The 19,293-nt window shown below is 39.0% G+C and overlaps 2 protein-coding genes and 1 long non-coding RNA gene across 13 annotated transcripts; 2 read left to right on the top strand and 1 right to left on the bottom strand.

Moving 5' to 3' along the window:
- The first annotated feature begins 786 nt into the window (after nucleotides 1–786).
- Nucleotides 787–1,579, top strand: LOC123968041 (trypsin-like). Its single transcript, XM_046044512.1, has 3 exons — nucleotides 787–796; nucleotides 1,021–1,157; nucleotides 1,266–1,579. Exons 1-3 carry the CDS (start codon nucleotides 787–789, stop codon nucleotides 1,416–1,418), a joined length of 300 nt encoding a protein of 99 aa, XP_045900468.1. The 3' UTR covers nucleotides 1,419–1,579.
- Nucleotides 1,580–1,659: 80 nt separating this feature from the next.
- On the bottom strand, nucleotides 1,660–17,344 carry cblc (Cbl proto-oncogene C, E3 ubiquitin protein ligase). 10 transcript variants are annotated; one of them, XM_046043924.1, is made up of 17 exons: nucleotides 17,016–17,162; nucleotides 16,439–16,504; nucleotides 15,839–15,842; nucleotides 15,378–15,602; nucleotides 14,311–15,122; nucleotides 9,364–9,510; nucleotides 9,108–9,264; nucleotides 8,700–8,821; nucleotides 7,902–8,039; nucleotides 7,730–7,817; nucleotides 7,448–7,579; nucleotides 5,289–5,471; nucleotides 4,168–4,314; nucleotides 3,951–4,003; nucleotides 3,180–3,257; nucleotides 2,934–2,989; nucleotides 1,660–2,309 (listed from the first exon to the last, which is right to left on the bottom strand). In XM_046043924.1, the coding sequence occupies exons 5-17, from the start codon at nucleotides 14,682–14,684 to the stop codon at nucleotides 2,191–2,193; spliced, it is 1,794 nt and encodes a 597-aa protein (XP_045899880.1). In that variant the 5' UTR covers nucleotides 14,685–15,122; nucleotides 15,378–15,602; nucleotides 15,839–15,842; nucleotides 16,439–16,504; nucleotides 17,016–17,162; the 3' UTR covers nucleotides 1,660–2,190. The 10 variants fall into 10 exon arrangements, with proteins under 10 accessions (XP_045899880.1, XP_045899875.1, XP_045899876.1 ...); XM_046043919.1 differs by lacking the exons at nucleotides 15,839–15,842; nucleotides 17,016–17,162 and adding an exon at nucleotides 17,288–17,344; XM_046043920.1 differs by lacking the exon at nucleotides 15,839–15,842.
- LOC123967727 lies at nucleotides 16,227–19,279 on the top strand. Of its 2 annotated transcripts, none has more exons than XR_006824330.1 (3): nucleotides 16,227–16,321; nucleotides 16,406–16,538; nucleotides 18,927–19,279. It is a non-coding gene; the product is annotated as an uncharacterized LOC123967727 (long non-coding RNA). The 2 variants fall into 2 exon arrangements; XR_006824331.1 differs by having other exon boundaries at nucleotides 16,254–16,326.
- The last annotated feature ends 14 nt before the right edge of the window (nucleotides 19,280–19,293 follow it).

Below are 19,293 nucleotides of genomic sequence, written 5' to 3'. Positions count from 1 at the left end.
CACTGTGAATTATCCTGAAGATAGTCTCCAACAAAGTGTCTGATTTACTTTTGCCAAAATAACAACCAGCTGTTATAGGGAATTATGTACTGGTATATATTTGAGACCTGTTTTTATAGACCTGTTTGTTAAGATTCCCTGATTAAAGGTTCACCTTGGGCCACATTTCACTAATTTGTATGAAATGTTTGTGGCAGATATATTAGGTCCAGAACTACAAAAAAGCCTCAGGGAGCGATGCCGTAAACCCAACGTGACTTACTTTAAAGCACTCGGATCAACTTCAAATTTTCACGTTGCCATCTAATGGCATTGACGATGAAAAGTTGTTTTATCTGTGAGTTTTCGTTGATGGGCGTGTCTGTGGCATGGCATCAAAAATGGGTAATTCTCAAGGAAACAGTTGCTGTAACTTCACTATACATGCTTAAATCTGAACCAAATTTTACAGGTTTGATGACAGTCCTGCCCTGAACACATCCATGTGCCAAATTTCTCTCAAAGTCAGAGTGCCACCTACTGGCAAAAGGAAGTGTCATATTTTACGCTGTGATGACGCCTCCTACTCCTAGCAGGTTAGCCACACCTGCCTTAAAACAGTCTCAGAAGAGCCATAAGACATTAATGATGCTATGTTGTGAAGCTTGTGAGTTTTCATGTAACGGCTTGTCCGTGGCGTGGCGGTGAAGTTCGATGCTTTGCCATGAAACAGGAAGTTGTTTCTTCACTGTACATGCTCATATCTGTACCAAATTTCACTTTTTTGATAAGAGACATGCCCTGAACATGTCTCCAGGTCAGTATTTACTCATACTCATAGTGCCACCTACTGCTACAGCTATGTCACACCCCAAAGTGCCTCACAGTGCGAGGACCTGTCAAATGCTGCTTTCAGCTTTAATTGGTTTTATGTTTTCATGGAATGTGTTGACAGTTACAAAATTAAACCTTATCCTATAAAATAATTTATCTGCTTAGTCTCAGAAGCTTATATGTATATCTCTGTTCTGCCTTATACAGTCTACTTGCCCACCCGTCTGCAGTGTCTGAACGTACCCATAGTTCACGACCAGGACTGTGAAAACGCTTATCCTGGCATGATCACACGCAGGATGGTGTGTGCCGGATACATGGATGGGGGCAGAGATGTATGCAATGTGAGTTTTCAGTAAATTCCTCAATCTCTGTATCCATGAAAGAATGAATCTTTGCCTACCATGAATCATTGCCTACCTGCTCACACTCAATCCCTCTGTGTTTGTCAGGGTGACTCCGGCAGCCCTCTGGTTTGTGCTGGAGAGGTCCACGGGCTGGTGTCATGGGGTCAGGGATGTGCCATGCCTAACTACCCCGCAGTCTACGTCAAAGTGTGCGAGTTCCTCTACTGGATTGAGGACACCCTGGCAGCCAACCCCTGAAGAAATTACCCATTTTTCCCTCACTTCACCCCCCTCTATTCTCTCCTACTCCCAAACATTTATTTTTCTTTCCTTCTCTAGTGCCCCCCCCCCATCCAGACTCAACATGCATGTCCCAAGAATATAGAAAACAAAATAAAACCAACACAGGGATATCTTCATTTTTCATTTGTCTGCTCATTTTCATATCCACAATGGGTGAAAGAAAAAACACCAAATGAAACTACTTGGAAGCTATGTATATGTCAGTTACAGGTTTATTTGTTTGATTTTAGTACCATATAAGACTGTCTGATGGAGTTAGATAACTTCTTTATAAGAACAAGCTTGTGTGTGTTAAATGAAAAGGTTGCTTATCTCTATTGTTTCATAAATTCACCCCAAAGATGTGATTGCCCCTCTTCATTTGTCCATAATTATATTTTCCAATATCAAGCCTTTCATTAATTTCTATTATTTCTTGGAAGCTCAAAAAAGGCTTAAATGATAATGATGGTGTGCAAGACTATTGCACTAGACTACTAGACTTGGGAATCAGTACTGACAGCATAATTATTGAACAGTAGGAGGCGTCAGTGAGCAATTTTCCTGTCAGTCCCGCCCACTCACCTCAACTTCAGCAGTGCAGCTGACACACGGTCATTTACAGTTAGCCATGACAACAAAAACTATTTTTACATCGAGGGCTGATTTCTGGAATGAAGATATTTTAGTCACACAGGTATTTCTCACTTCATTTAAAGAGTCTTTAGATGACATTTTTTCCCCCCTGTCAGGACGACATTGTTCTTGTCATCTCTGCCAGGCCATATTTTTCTTTTCTCCTCTCCTCCCTCTCTTTATATCTTCGTCTCTGTCTGACTGGGCTGGAGGGTCCGAGCCATGCTGCTCCTACACACAAACACAAGAAGAGGTCATACTAAAATACACAATTTACAAGAAAAGTGTAAAGGTCTAAGGAAATATAAGATACTTAATCATGTTCCCTGACCTCTGAGAGAACTCTGTAAGATACTTTTAATTAAAAAAAATTATGTTTTGATAAATGCATGAGACTAGTATTAGATTGTGAGTTACCAATGAAGTTTTGAGTGGTAACTTTACAGGAGTTGAGCAGAATTAAGACTAAAGGTTGAATCCTAAGCTACATAAGTAGCTCTCAAAGTAGAGTGAGCCAGTGCAGGGTGGGCATGATCAGAGGGGTAAGAACTGGAGTGAATCCAATGATGAATATACTTTTTACACAGCAAACACTTTGACCTGTCAACAAAGGGGTCACTAATAACAGTATTAATTGCTGCATCGCACTGCAATAACTGCTGGAAGTGAGCCATCGTTAACATTACCATCCACTTTTCTGCAATGACACGTCTGCTATGATTTGGGAACCCCAGGCTTCTTAACATGTTTTAGGATATGATCCTCTGCATGGTGTAGAACAATCTCACTTTTAGTTAGTTTCATCACTGTATGTGTACAGTTCAGAATACAAGCTTACAACATGCAACTACTTACTGTTGCCATCCTTCTGAGAGGAAGAAGAAAACATTGCTTCTGTGAGGAATTCAGCACTGTTTAAAACATAAATTGGAAATATAGGTGAATTAGCTACTGAGTAAGAACATGTGAGTCAGCGTTCCACTATACGGCTGTGACATCATAGCCTTTTTTCTGATTATCATTAACACTGCACGCATCCAGGGTCTGGTGTAAAAGACTTGTTTATTGTAGTAAGTCTAAATGGAGACAGCTGTCGTTCACCTGTGGGAGAGTTGGTATGACGGAGGCAGCCCACCAGAGTTCTCCTCCTCACTGCTATATGACTCCTCTCCCTGACACCTAAATTGAAAGGGCACACCATATTTTATATTCCCCATGTTATGTGTTCTTCTAAAATAACTGTTAATGTATGGACCTTGTCCCATGTATATATGTCACTAGCACAATAAACAACAAATAGAGAACAAATTAGGGATTACCCCTTATAATCAGCTAGCACAGAGAATAATTAATAATTGTAATAATCATCATATTTGTGTCTATTTGCAGTAGCTGTTAACAATAATATGAATCCTGACCTTAACAGTTAAATGTCTGATTATTAGAAGGGTTAGGTTTTTATTGTACAGACAAATACATCAATAAACAGAGGTGCATAGAAACACATACATTACAAAATTAAACCAAAAAGACATAACCACCACAAAACAAACTGCACAACCAGTGCAATCAGTTATTTCATATGAAATGCTGAATCTTTGCATTGTTGATCCAGATATTTAAAGTCATTTTGTGTGTTCCCAGAATTATGTTGAACACTTGTTACGGGTTTCAGTATTTTCTTAGTTTCCTTTTGAACTTATTTTATCAGTAGAGTATAAATAAAGCTGCAATATCAAGTTCCTTATCTCAGTAAAAAGAAGTCACTCTGTAGAGCATTAGCAGCATGCTCAAATTTAGACTTCAGAAGGTTTCTAGTATACATGTAGACAACAACTGCATTTTCCCCTTTACCTTTAAACAGTGTCCCACCTGTTTGTGTGTTGTTTGTGTCTTCTATGTGCTTCATTACCACTGTGAGCCTGCTGAAGAAGAAAAAAGGTCACAATGATTGTGCAGGCGTCACCTACTACAGATGTTCACACTATAACTGGAGAGTCTCTGCAATACTGACCATGAAATAACTTAAGTGTCTGTGGATGGTCACACCAACAATATGCAAATTGCTTGAGTGTTGGTGGCAACTTACCAAGTGAGAGTGTTTAGGTGGTGTCCTTGTTTCTGATGTCTGTGATTGGCTGGAGCTAGATGGACATGGTGGGGCTGTGCTGTTTTTAGGGGGCAGAGGTGGAGCGCTGATGTGGGAGCTGGGAACCTGGTAATCCAAACTTGAGAACTGTCGAGAGAGACTGTAGGCAGTCAGTGGGGATTTTGTCTTCTTCATTGGCAAACAACAAAAAAGTTACTATGAGCATGAGGATGCACGATGCAAATGAGGAGCCCAGAATTTAAGATAAATTTCCAGCTAAATCACTGAACTACAAGCATTTGATGACTGAATTAGTTGCACTTCGTGGTGCTTTAATGCTGGGTTCCATTTACCTCAGAAGTCAGAGCTGAGAATGACGTCACACCGAGTTGACCCCATTCCAGTACAACAACAGATTTAAGTCAGAAAACCAAGACTGACGCCTCTAGCCATTGTTAGTGTACCAGTTGATGACAACGCATTAAACATTATTTTGCGCATACAAACACCGAAGCAACATGTCCACAGATATAAGCTGGACAGTACTGTGTGTACGACTCTTTTAATGAGACACAAATAAGACAGAAGTGCGATAAACAGTTGATTACTAAAGCTTTCACTACTGTTGGAGCTTGGAATAACATTTTGAGGTGGGGGTTGAGGTTCTCCCGACTTTTCAAGTAGGAAATCCAACTTAAGGGGTCATTCTGTTTGAATATTCAAAGTTTGCCAAATTCTAAAGTCAGCATGTTAACATGCTCACATTGACAATGCTAACATTCTGATTCTAAGTAGGTATAATGTTAACCATGTTCACCATCATAGTTTAGCAAATTAACATAGTTATAGCTATTGCTCTGTCCAAACCAAAGATAACTTAAAATTTTGTCCAGCTGATGGCATTAGTGGAAAAGTTGAGGGATCACCAAAGTTATAGCAATTCACTTGGCGGGGAAATGATTGTGTGTACTAAATGTCATAATTATCCAACCAACAGCTGTTGAGCTACTTCAGTCTGGATCAAAGTGGAGGATCGAATGATAGACCGATATTTCTATTGGCTAGCACGGCTAAAAATATACAAAACAAATGGGCATATTTAGAGAAATGTATTCACACACCTTCCTCAAGGCAGCCATTTCCTTTATTATCAGTTCAATGTCCTCATGGTCCTCCTCCTCTGCGTCATCCTCAACGTCCTCCTCCCACTGACCGCTGCCTGGCAGGTAGGGCTCGACGAAGATGGACTCTGTTCCTCTGATGTCGCAACGACAGTATGGGCAGGTGTGGCCAGCTGACTTCTGCTAGATAATTATCGATGACAGGTCACGGGCAGAGCAATGGAAACACATGAATGTAAAGGCCCATTGTCAGCCATTGTCATGAGAACAGCTTCATTTCTTTTGAACTGCATGTAGTGGAACATCTTCAAAGAAAAAAGCCACTAGCTTTTTAGGCTTTTTGAAAGATGAAGGAGGTGGAAAATACCACTATGAACAGATTGTAAATTGCGGGTTTTCACAAATGTAAACCAGATGAAGATGATGAAGATGTTACATTTTCTTTCATTGCTCTAGTATACACGCTTTGAGTTTCTCAAGGTTTTCTGATACTCATATCATGCATTTTTGTAGATTCCGGTCATCCTCTTTGCAGTCGTTGTTGTTGACACGATTTTTCAGATTGCTCCCCTTGTGTAAATTTGTAGCTTGTCTGACTGATATACAGTATATAATTTGGACAACTATTATTAGGCCTATTTCAAACTCTTTTACTTGCACAAACTGCTTTGAAAATCATGAAAATTAAACCTTTAATTAAGCTGACGCATCCTGTTATCTGTTTTCAGCTGCAAATGTTTTTCTTTACATTTACAAAGGTCATTATGCTGTATTGTAAACTTACTGCTGATGAGGGAGTTTGCTTGACCGCAATCTAGACTAACTTACAACTTTTCCATTGCGGTCTGACGTCCACAAAGCATATCTAATTTTCTTTTCCTGTCTGTCTGTCTCTCCTTCTCACTCTCTCACTCAAACTTTTGCTCAAAGTGAATGTGAACAAAACAGTTTGAGGAGGATGTTAGTCTGAACTCACACAGGAAGTCCTCAGCCAAATGCCAGGACTTAGCTATGCACGTTTGTAAAGACCCCTCGTGAACAGATGGGAGGCTACTGTTGGCTGAAAGAAATAGTAGTAGAATATGAAGCTGTAGTTTGCCAGCAGCAGCTTTACTTCGTCTTTAATGTCACAACTGTGAATTAAAGAGGAAGTAGGAAGTTGGGGCTGTCCCGTTGCACACAGGGCATGCTGTCCACATGACGACAGCATTATTATTTAATGACTTTTGTGACTTGTGTGCCATATAAAGTGGTCAAATATAATGATTTTATTGAAAGACCACTGTATGACATTCTGTGTATCTTCCTCTGACATTTATGTAGATGTGATCAGGCATCTACATTTATAGAGTTGTCAGTTTACATACTGACAGCATCTGTCATTGATATTGTGAATTTCACAGCCTTTTTCTTTTTGAACCATTGAGCCAAGCTTTGCCCTTGTCTCTCCAGTAAGATATCAAATGATTTTCTCATGCAAAGAATCGGTTGAAGAGGGTTTAAGTGTGGAGTATTTTTGTGGCCCGGAGGGAACAGGAGAGTTGACAAGTTTGTGGATGCATTGTGACCTAATTCCACAATAAATTTGAATGGGAATATGTGGGTATAGAAACAAATGGATTACTTATGGAATTAGTCTTAGTTCATAGTATTTTTGAATACTATGAACTAAGCATTTTGAATACTATGAACTAAGCATTTTTGCAATTGAGGAAAGTTTTGCACAACTTAAATAATTTTTTGGCAACTCTACATTCAATGTAATGTTATGACACTGAGAAATTTGAGTTTTTTGGTTCAAAATGATTCAATCAGCCAATGCACTTATTCGTGAGGGTTATTTTATGTAATAAAGCATGAGAATATTACTCACATGCTTTATTGAACACAGAGCATATTTTTGGCATCAACCCAAAAACCACATTCAAATACCAAGCATTGTTACAGTATGATGGGGCTATAACCAACAACCAAATCAGGGCAGCGCTGATTTTCAGGTTGTCTAGATTAGTCAGCCCAGACTGTTTCACTCCATTGACCACAGACCAACTGTTACGGTAACAGTCATCGCCATGTCAGTAGGCTGGAGATTAGCATGTGTTTTGAAATAAAGGTGGATATACTGTCTAGTAGGCTACAATGTGCATAGGGGTTCATACCTGCCAGCCTCTGAGGCAGGGTTTGCACAGGAGATGCCCACAGGGCTGGATACGAGTGTCCTTATCCCTCTCTGCACAGATCTTACACAGCTGGAAGGTGCTGCCAATCTCACAATAAAGCTCATACTGCTCCTGTTACAGTGGCGGTTTTGGTGGGTCCACAGAGAAACAAGAGAAAATGATAAGAGAACATCTCAGGATATGATCTATGTTTGTCTTGGTAAAGCTTCAAGATGCTACTGGCAGTGAATTGATAAAAATATATAAAGTGCATCCACATACTTCTGTTACTTTGACTTTGCCCCTCTCGGCCGGTTCACACAAGCTTGTCAGGTCGAGGTTTACATCGCGGCCATCTGGGTAGAGGTAACTGCAGGCACAGAAACACACAAATAAGAGAAAAGGAACAAACATAGAAAAAATAAACCAGATGCCTGTGTGTTTTTGTCCTAACCAGCCTTCCTTGAAGCCCTGAATGAGTGCCTGGTAGAGAGGTGTATTCTGGGGGATGGTCTGGACGATGCTACCTTCTTTTGTCACATGGCCAATAGCCCACTGGCCCATTCTTGTGCAGCTCAGACGAAAGATATAGCTGGGAGGGAAAGAGATCCTTGCAAATCACATTTGTTGTACAAGACAGAAAATCAACACTGAAATAAACTTTGAGAAAGTTTATACATTAAAGTTTACAGATAAGTCACTTGAATATTATTTTGTTTTGAGTTGTCATCGAGTCTCTTGCAAATACATTTGATTTGGTCTATATTTGGTTCTATATTTGTATCAGTGCAATTAATTCCTCTCATTTACAGGTGCAAAATTGATGCTACAGTACAAGTAAACTCACTGTATGACACTTTGGGCCATGCTAATTTCTCATCTACATAATGTCATTAAGCTGTACTAACACAACAACATCATCTCTTGAACATGAGATGGAAAGCTGGAATGAAGTGCTAATATGCCAAAAACCCAAGAGGCAAAGAAATACAAGGTACTTCAAATTAGATTAAAAAGTAATAAATGAAGCCATTTTCCCCTTTTCATCATGAATAGCCAGGCACTTAAAATTATTGGAGTGCTGTTGCTTTAAGGACCCAATTTCTTACAACTGAGATCAATTGCCAGATTTGATGTAGCTCAAGTACATAACAACCTATTTAGTGATTGTTAGAGTTTTGAGATATGTGTGACATAAATCAGCTTTGCTTTTCTGAGTTCAGTCAGAGTTTGTTGCTGTGTTCATCCTCACCTCCCAGGTCTATGCAGGTAGTGTTCCAGGCGAGCTATAACCTGGTCATAGGTGAGGAAGGCCATGTAGCCTGGATGAGTCACTGCTAGCTGGTTCCAGTTCCTTATGAGTGACCTCCAGGGCTAAAATGAGAGGAAAAAGAATCAGGATGTGCACTTATCTTCATCATGTTTCATCACTAAATGAGATTTTGGGAAGTGCACATTTTCGCTGTCTTGATAGGGGTTACTATGGATGATAAAGACGGTAAAGATACCACTTTCATGCTAAAGCTACAGTCAGTTAGCTTAGCTTAGCTAGAAACAGAGGCAAAACTTTAGCCTGGTTATAGTTGAATTTTCACAGCACATGTCAAACTATTCCTTTAAGTGATCACTTATTACCTTTGATTTGAAAATTTCACCTTACCTGAAACAGTCTAGTGAAGATGTCAAACTCGAACACGGAGATGTGGTCATTACAGGTGAGATCTATAGTTGACTTCAGAGCCATGGACTCCATCCCTTCCTCAAATGGATGTACGCTCTGCAGCTGCTGTTTAAAACTATTCCACTGCACTATACACCTGTCAAGACACATTATTAACATGTAGCGAATGCGGACACACAAAAAACTCCCCAACAAAAATGAAATCACAAAATGATGACACTTTTTCCACACTCACTTGTTGCCAAATGAATTCCTCCAAAACTCCTCAGCCTCTGTCTTTGTCAGCCTGTAGGTGTCACCCTGAAAAAATTCCCCTGAAAACATGGCCTTCAGCTCCCAGAGCATGTGGCTGAACAGCAAGGACAGTTTGGTCAAGTTCCTCCTGAGAATGAAAAACACAGCAGACTTTCAGTTCTGGTTGCAGAAATAGAAACGGGTATACATTGCTCTAATATTTCAATGTTTTGGCACCGTAGTGTAGAAAATACTACAAAATATACAAACATGCACAAAGGAAGGAGTGAAAGTTTGCTTGTGACAACTATTTGTGATCTAATGCATATAAACCCATCTGGTGAGCCAATAACTCATTTGCCTTAAATGAATAACCCTCATCTCACACTCTGCCTTATAATTTTCTTAAAGCTCAAAGTTTTCGACGGCCAGGGCCATTTGTTCCTGCAAAAAACCCATTAATCTTTTCATCTCATGTTTATCATTAGGGCTTTTGCAAGCTAAGAGGAAAGACTCCAACTTGCAGTGTAGGTGTGTGAAATCATGGGTGTCAAACTAGGTAAGCATGTTCAGCAGTGACAAATGTGGTTTACACTGGGGGTTGGCTATGAATAGGCTGTGTGGAAATCAAATGAAATAATCGAATCTATAACCATCACTTTAAGTGTTCTACATTTGATATGCCACTGCTTTGTTCAGTTGAAACAAGCATTGCTGAAGCAATGCTGATACTTTCCATAGATACACAAACATACACATAAACACATGCAAACACACACACACAACAGGTAGTCCAGCTAGCAAACAGGATGCTCTCTGCTGCATGCATCTGTAAATACCACAAAATGTTCCGTTGGCCAGGGTGTCACCTTAGGCCGGTCATTACCAGTCTTTACTCTCTTTCTAGGCTCTTCTGGGGTCATTTGTAAATTGCATTTGTAGGTTTTTTGACAATTATATATTTCTCAACTTGAGAGTTTACTTTTTAAAATTGTCTTTACACATGTCTCTTTGCCAACATGCAGCTTGGTGGACTGCACTACATTCACCAGTTTAATCTAATATAACACCAGCAGAAGACACTCGCTGACAACAATAACGCTTTTGCATTATGGAAAAACTAAATATGTCTAATTTGTCTTCCCACAAAAGTAGAAAATATTCCAGCACATCTACTACTTCTATAAAAAAACCCAGAATATATTGATATGCAAATATTATTGGCCTAAAATATACTGATACTGAATATAGAGTATACCATTACTAGTCAGTCATATCTATTGAATTTGAATTTTCCTCTTTTGCAAGACATTTTCGATGCATCGATGGAAATCTTCTGCACATCTGTCCAGCAGACTCTGTGGGTGACTTTCCACCTCATTGTGAAAAAGAACACCTCTATGGTGTTGAGGAGGAGAGATTAATGTGCGTAGAAATGTTTAAGCCACATGTCTCGCTCTGGCCGGTCCTTGACATATATCTTAACATATAGATACGTATGTATCACTTTCACACATCAAGAGTCAGGCTGTGTCTGAAATCACCCACTACTCACTATATGGTGGACTAAATAGTGAGCTCGCCATTTTGTAGTGCTGTCCAAATGTATAGTGATGATTATTATACCCTATATAGTCCACTCAATTTATCCCAGAATGCATTTTGAAAAGTAGTGTACAGCCGATGGTCACTAACCAAGCCGCATATACCATCATGCATTGCGTTGATAGAAAAAACTGATTGTCCAACGGCAATGACGTAACTAGCGGTGCCGAAATAACGTTTGGAGTAGTGTCCGAAAGTGTTGTTTTAATAATGTCAGTGAGCTCACTATATAGTGCTCTACATTCACCTCCCTACATAGGGGGTAGGGAGTGGTGAATGACACTAAGCAGAATGTGATAATAATTTTTTACTTTTAAATATCAACACCCAGAACCTGAAGCTATCTCTGAGGGCCCCTGCCTTTAAACATTATACTCATATTCTCTAAATACAGATCAATTCTGCATCCTAAAATACACTGACATCTAGGATCAGTCTGTGCTACAATCTTTAATTGAAATTTAGCCTCTAACCCTAACCCTGAACACAATAAGTCGCTAAGAGTACTCTAGGGCATAACCAGTTTAATATTTTGTTTAGGTGAAATCTTGGTATAAATACGCAAAATTTATGTATTTCATGTTATTAATATACCGGTATTGACTATGTACCATATAATTATCAGAATCTGAACATTTGCATTTGTGTCAGAAGAGGTCAAAGACATTAGTGTCAATCTTCCAGCCGTTAAACTTTCCTCTGTCTGTTTCTGTTGCCTATCAGATCTCAGTTCTGTTTTTAGATTCACATGATAGCCAGCCATAAATGTCACTTACAAAAGGGAGATTATTGTTTTAACCGTCCAACATCAATGTTATTAGAAATAGACATCAATGTTATTAGAAATAGTCTGTGACAACAAGCTGCAAAAAAGAGAAATTACAGAAGCAACATTCTAAATACACAAAAGAGGATATTTACTCAATTTGACATCTTAGCCGCATTACACATAACACAATATGAATTTTCCACATGATTGCCCATGCAGATTCAGCTGCGGTGACAAGGCCATCTGTTAACTTGACAACTTCTTGAAGATGACGCAATACATCTTCAAATATGGCTTATGTGATTTTCAGATTCCGCTGAAATAAAAATGTCTGATATAAGCTGGAGTCTGTAACGAATTTAATACAATGAGTAGATTATACAGTGTAGTGGAGAGGGATCTATATGCATCGGCCAGATTGGAGCTCAGCGGTGCCTCAAAAGATTGAGTAGGACTGGGTGATGTAGCTGAAATTACAGTAATACCACTATATTACTGCGTAAGAATATATCTTCTATTATTGATATATTAAAAAATACGGCAAATGTAAGTGATGTCACCTATAAAAAGTGATGTCACCTATTAATTTTTTTAATGCAGTGTACTGAGTGCAATAAATCAATCAAAAAGCCCTACATGCGTGCAATTTAAAAAACAAAATAACTATTTTTGTTTGTTTTTAGATTCAATTTCAAAACATATTGTGGAGAATGATAATATGATATAACTAAATTCTCCCGATTCGATAGATAAAGTAGATATCAATTCAATAGATGGATCCATCTATTGAATTGATATATTTCGAATTGTGATAGATAGATATCAATTAGATAGATAGATAGATAGATAGATAGAAGATAATTAGAAGATAGATAGATAGATAGATAGTAAACAACTTTACTCATGACAATGTGCTCCAGATCCTTCCTGTATGTTGTATATTGTCGCAATACATTTGCATTAGACACAATGCTCATCCAGTCCTTCATTTAGGCTGCATGCAGGTTAAAAGATGCAGTAAAATAAAAGCAGAGGATATCTGTGTATACCCTGGCCTGGGGGACAAAATGGATGGATGTCTGTTCAATGCTCACATACTGAGGTTGTAATTGTTTTTGCCTAGTTCCCCCACATTAGCATGACAAAGATGCAGGTTTGGCCCTTTTTCCATGCCCATCATTAGTAGTCTCAACAGGAGTAGGGGACGCAGACCAAACTCCCCCCAAAAAAGTCACTCTTTTTAGCTGTTCTAAAATATCCACTTTAGCAAAACAGCAAACTCAGTTTTCCCCCTGGTACATAATAAAGTCTATATTTGGCTTGTGGGACCCGGTGAAGTTTTATTTTACTGCAGTTTATACCAGCTATAGATGGTATAAAACAGTTATTTCAGTTAATTTAATTTAGTGTTCAAGGAGGCGTCAAAGCCTCTATCGTAACTGTCAAGTATTAAGTTAAGACTCTTTCTTCTAGCCATGCAAATACTAAGACTACTATTTTTGGATTCTTGTAATTGACAAAGCCCCGGTCCCATGGTACTTAATAAAGATTTAAGGGATATGTGGCCTCTTTCTGAGGCCACCTAGTTTATTTGTCTTACAGAAGGGCGGGTTACTGAGATGAGTTTGCCTGGAAAAAAAATCATATTTTCAGTCTGAGAACATGATCTGGTTGAATTGTAAAGAAAATGGCGAACACAATATGAACCCATCCTTAAATGGCCGGTTACCTCGGGTGGTACCTGGTCATGCAGATAGTTTTGGTTTTATTTGTTCAGGTTGTGAGATCTCTGACATTCAGTTTGTTTAAATAAGTTTGAACGGAATTGAATTTGTGGTGCTCACAGAATTGTAGAAATTCGAACGCAACATATATTGCTAGAAAAAAGTTTTCCCATTAGCAGTTCCATTCAAACTGTCCATGTAGTACAGTGAGGATGCGGCAGAAATCACAGACGGACATTATTTAAAACCTGGGCAAATAAAACAAGATAGCATTACAGGAAATTGAGAAACTATGTTGGTTGCAACAAACAATTATTTTCATTGTTGATTAATCTGTAGATTATCTATTAGATTCATCAGTAATCAAAAATAATAAAAAATGCCCAACACAAGTTCTGAGAGCCTCACGTGATGTCTTCAGGTGTCTTGTTATTTTCCGGCCAACAGTGCAAAACGCAAAAATATTCAATTCACAATGATACAAAACACAACCAAACAACTACATCTCACATTTAAGAAGTGAGAACTAGCACATTTCGGCATTTCCGGTTACACAAATGACTGAAATGGTTAATTATCAAACGATAAATTTTCTCTCAAGCAACTAATATATGAATAGCTTTTTGATTTGTACTCCAAACTGAGAAACATGTGACAGTATGTGACTGAACATGATGAAATGACTGGTCACTCAGCTATTTTAAAATAGGACAGAGGACATAATCCTGAATGAATGAATCAAGCATATGAGGATTTATATTAACCTTTTTTGAAGTAACCATGTAAGTATGGCATCCACTAACACGTGCTCTTGTGTATAGATGTAGAGGTCAGCCAGGGCACTTCTTACCTGTAGCTTGATGTTTCCTCAAATATCTTCTCCCGTCCCTCTTTAAACAACAGCAAGGCCCTGTCCGTCTTATCCAGCAGATTTCTGACATGGACTCTAAGGTACTTGGCCTGGTCTCCATGGGGTACCTGACCGCCTGCCGGCCTGGAGCCTCTGTAGGGCTCCCAAACCTGCACGAGCAGCCTTGTGCTCTCAGATACCAGGTCTGGTAGGTATGGCGGACTGTTCCTCAGGCCCAGCCGGGGGTTAGTGCACAGCTCGTGGAGCTTATCCAGTCTTTTGATGGCCTTGTTCACTAGCCGCAAGTCTCCACTGCTAGGGGTCTGGAAGCTCAATTTCGGGCTCCTGGAGGCTCCTGAACCTGCTGCCGCCATTGTTTGGCTGTTGTGTGTTTGAAAGCGATGCAAATCAAAAACAGCCTTAAATGTCAGTCTGTCTGCATGTGTGGGGGCGTTACAATCAATTATTATGCTCCTGTTTGTGATGTGAAAGCTGAATTCATTTTTGAACGTGTGAACGTTTATGAGAAGAAATAGGAACAGCTATTAATACAGGCTCAAGTTTTTGAGTGTTTCAGCTGGTGTTTATTGTCCTTAAAATGATTTTTGTGAGTTCTCAGCTTCATCTGAAAAGCACACATCTTAGCCTCGTCAAACAGCATCCACCCTTGATCCATATATGAATCCAACAGCATTACATTATCCAATAAAGGATAGCACGTTCAGTTACAGGATTTCTAAAAATGCACTAGGCTAAGCATTTCCTCCCAAAACAGCCACTCCTGTTCGTTTGTAGTCTCCCTCCTGTCAGATCTTCGGAAAAATACAAAAATACAAGATCAGTTATATAAAAAGGTTGATTTTTTAAGATTTCCACAACAGCAATAATACAACAATACAATACAACACAAGAGGCTAACCATGAGAAAGCGTGAACTAAATAAATAAAGAAAGGAAGGTTTGAGACATGCCATGAAACAGTTTCAACTTCTACTACCCCACTCCCACAGAGAACTCTTTAAACATTCAGCCTTTCTTGCCCCCTGTTAAGCACAGTGCAATGCTTACCAATCTTCATGCGCACATTTCAGGAGCACAGCAGTCACACGTTCTCCGGATCAACAGAGCTGAGATGTATTCACAGCACAGCGGAAAAATGTTCTGTCATTGGCTGAAAAGCTGCAGCTTCTTCTTTTTCTCTCTTTCTTGATGTCACCCTCTCACTTGCTTTCTCACCCTTTGATTAGTTTCCTGGTTGGTTACAGCCAGCCAAACAGGTTTGTTTTCTTTGCTCTATTGCTCAGGCAAGCAGAGAGAGAGAGAGAGACAAAGAAAGAGAGAGAGAAATGGGAGGGAGGGAAACAGAGAGATGTGCACTCAAAATTAAACATTTACTAAGAATGAAAGCTGCAAGACCTGAGTAACATTTAGTATCCAGACAGGTATGGCTGCTTACTAAAAGACAGGATGCTCAAAGGTCAAACTAAGTCCAGCAACTCCTGGCATATAAGACAAATCATCATCTTCACCTGACTGTCAACAAAGAACAATATTTAATTAAATGGATTTAGTTGAAATTTCACCAGAATTTGTAAAAGAGTTATTTTTATGAATACAAAGAACATAGTTATGAAAGGATTCATAACAGCCTTTTTTTGTATGTAGGCCTATTGCATTTTGAGTGACACACCTAAAGTTAAAAAGCTAAATAAAGCTGGCTGGAAAAATCACATGACAACATGTAGGCCTACATGTGGTTTTGCACCTATAAAAAGCATGTCACATCACAATGTGAAATATGTGAAACAGGTGCTTTGCACATGTTAGAAATGTACTTTTTACATGGCAAATGTGGTTTTAGAACATTTTCGTTGCATGATGTGTGGAACCTATGTGATGACATGTGAAACTGATGTGCTCCCCATATATTCTACATGGTACCACATTGCTTACATGTCACCGCCTGCGCACTACCACATGTGGAAAAACACGGGAAATTAATGTGGCTTTCTGTAAGGTTTGTTATGAATATCTTTAAAGCACATATCTGTTTCAAAAACAATTTTCACACTAACAGGTCCTTCTCATGTGTATAGATGTAACTAGATGTCAGCCATGGGTTCCCTCACCTGCTGGATGTCTCCTCTCCCCTCAGCAGAACGGCCCTGCAGGTGTCTGACATGGACCCTGGGGTACTACAAGATTATTTTCCTTTAGCAGCGTCATCAGGTCCAATATTTCAGTTTGTCCAATATGTTTGTTTTTGTCAAAGTAACTAAAACGAATGATGTTGCCATCAGCCCTATCAGCCTTTGTGTTTATGCTAACTAGTTAGCTAGCAGGCTAGTACACTAAACTATGATAAAATGGTGACCATGGTACACATTTTAGCTAACTGTTACTAAGTTATCAGTGTAGCATCTGTGCGTTAGCATTGTCATTGTGTGCATGTTAGCAAGCTCACGTTAACTTTGTGGGTGCAGCCCTGACAGCTGCTAGCATGGAGGTGACTTAAAACAAAAATGTGATTTTGTTTAATCAGTTATTTAGTACGTGTGCAAGAACTATTTGATGTGTCTATCTCAGTTTGAAGAAAGAAGGATATGTCTCTACTCAGAAGTAGCTTAACTTGTTACTTATGCCCAAAACGTTACTCAGTTCTTGGAAAAATAGGAGTAAGTTAGCAAAAACACAGTGTAGACTTACTATGTTACTATGGTACAGGTCATCCATTCAAATAAGTAAATGTAATAACGTAATGGCATCAAAATATACCTCAACTATCCAAAGTAAAACTCATTATGCAGAATAGCCTAATTTTAACTACTTGCTTGTATCTGCTGGGTAGCTTCAAGCTTGTAAATCCTCCCTGGGATCAACTAAGTTTTTTCTTACTCTATAATAGGCTACATCATAATGTGATTTTTGAATATTTAAGTACCTCAAAATTGTTACAGTACTTGAGTAAATGTACTTACAACTTTACTTTCTACCACTGACAGCCAAGCCAACACTATTAGAAGCCCATACCGTTCACTCCAGCCAAATAGAATATTACAAAATGGTAATAAGAGATGACACTAAAAATGTATTTACTACAAATATATTGGAAATAAATACCTGACATATTAACATAATTAATAATGGCACATTTCATATAAAATAATATATTCAGTATAATATTAGCCTACATGTTTTGTGTCCAGGACTTGTATATATATGTATTCATCAGGAGTTGTCAACAATGGATAAATTATTTATTTCTTAATACTCTGAGTGAGAGGAAACATTTCTCACACGTATTGCTTGTCTCCTTTATGGTGCTCAACATCACATGGCACACAATTTGCACTATTACAATGACAATACTGACAACCTCTGCTTTAATATCCACAAGAGGGAGACACTGCACTGGACAGTCAGTTTAGTGTTGTCACTGAAAGCTGATTATTTTAACCATTTAAATGTCAGTTTCCAGCTTAATTTACCTTAACTGAAGCCTTTCTGGTTTACCTTAACTGAAGAGTATATATATGCTTTAAACATATTTAACATAGCAGTTGTGCATGCTGTAGTAGCCCTACCTCCTGCTGCAAAAGACACATGTCAAAGCCACTTACTCAGCATTCAAAGATTGCGTTAGTTTGTACTGTATTCACCAAATATATGTTAATTGTTTGGAGATTTCAAATGCTTAGAGTTTCCCTTGACCGTTTTTTGAGTGTTTGGTAGCACCTTTGCTCTCCTGGCACAAGGGGGCCTCATTTTATTGGTCTCATTGGCTTGTATCTGGATATGTCACCTCATGGTCTGTGCCACTGAGGACTGCTCTCTGCATTTACCATGCAGTCTCAGAATACTGAGCCCCAAAATTAAGGGTTATGTGATGTTTTCTGTTTACATTTATGTGCATGCTCTTAAAGATCACAGAACCTCAGTCAATGTCTCATTCTTTAAACAATAAGCTATGTCTTGTGTGTGTTAAGGATGAGACTGGCCATAAAAGAGGTAAGCCTGTGTTCATAAACAATGATACCTAATGTTAGAGCAGCCCATAATGGTTGAGTGCTTTGACAGCTGCAGAGCATGTTTGTGTAGTGTCAGGGTCTTTTAGGGACTTTAGACACCAAGCTTGACTTTCCGTTGCCAGCGCCACACTTCAGTGGAAAGAGGAAAGTCCCAAATTGACCCTGGTAATCAGAGCCTATGGTCTGAGGGTGGAGTAGGATAAGATGAAAGACACGGAGATGAGGTGTGATTTGTGTGTGTTCAACTCAATTCTATTTATATAGTGCCAATTCACAACAAAAGTTTTCTTATTGCTCTTTTCATATAGAGCAGGTCTAGACCGTACTCTGTAATATTATTTACAAAGACCGAACAATTCCCACCATAAGCAAGCACTTGGTGCGTATGTGTGTGTGTGTGTGTGTGTGTGTGTGTGTGTGTGTGTGTGCATATGCATGCTTGTGTATGCACAATTATGGTTGGTATACATATGTTTGCGAACAGGTGACCTGGCGACACGCAGGGCATCTGTGACATGGCAAAAACAGGTCAGTCTGAATAGAGCAACTTCTGTCTCAATTCTTCCTTTATTCTCCTTACTCCTTTTAGGCAGTGCAAGCTCAGCTCTGGTGACAGATGAAGGGACTAACTGTGCATGTGATGGACTGCAACTTGCAAAACAACACCAGAGGGCTAAACAATCTAGAAATAAGCATCAGGATTACTGGAGCTGTCATGTCTTGTGTATTTAAAATGTTATAAGTTCACATATTTGCAGAATACAAAAATCACATGTGATTTTGTGAGTCCAGCGTGCTAGTAGTGCCAGAAAGCTGTCATACAACAATCAGCTGTAATGAACCAGAACTGGAACAAAATTGTCATCTATACTGTAATGAGATCAACAAAAGTGGGACATTGTGTAACTTTATGGACTGAAAATAAAAAATTATGTTTGCTGACCTGAGGCACTGAA

Source organism: Micropterus dolomieu, linkage group LG03, assembly GCF_021292245.1.
Source record: "Micropterus dolomieu isolate WLL.071019.BEF.003 ecotype Adirondacks linkage group LG03, ASM2129224v1, whole genome shotgun sequence".
NCBI lineage: Eukaryota > Metazoa > Chordata > Actinopteri > Centrarchiformes > Centrarchidae > Micropterus > Micropterus dolomieu.
The sequence above is the reverse complement of the archived record's forward strand: the minus strand, read 5'-3'. Positions and strand labels throughout refer to the sequence as shown.

What these genes read in the sequence shown, in the direction of transcription:
- LOC123968041 (XM_046044512.1), top strand. An exon ending in GGGGCAGAGATGTATGCAAT is followed by an intron (nt 1,158 to 1,265) that starts GTGAGTTTTCAG and finishes TGTGTTTGTCAG; the next exon opens with GGTGACTCCGGCAGCCCTCT.
- cblc (XM_046043919.1), bottom strand. Translation starts at nt 14,684, where the DNA reads ATGGCGGCAGCAGGTTCAGGAGCCTCCAGGAGCCCGAAATTGAGCTTC. An exon ending in CAGGGCTTCAAGGAAGGCTG is followed by an intron (nt 7,818 to 7,901) that starts GTTAGGACAAAA and finishes CTGTGCCTGCAG; the next exon opens with TTACCTCTACCCAGATGGCC. An exon ending in CACAAACAACACACAAACAG is followed by an intron (nt 3,258 to 3,950) that starts GTGGGACACTGT and finishes CTTTCAATTTAG; the next exon opens with GTGTCAGGGAGAGGAGTCAT.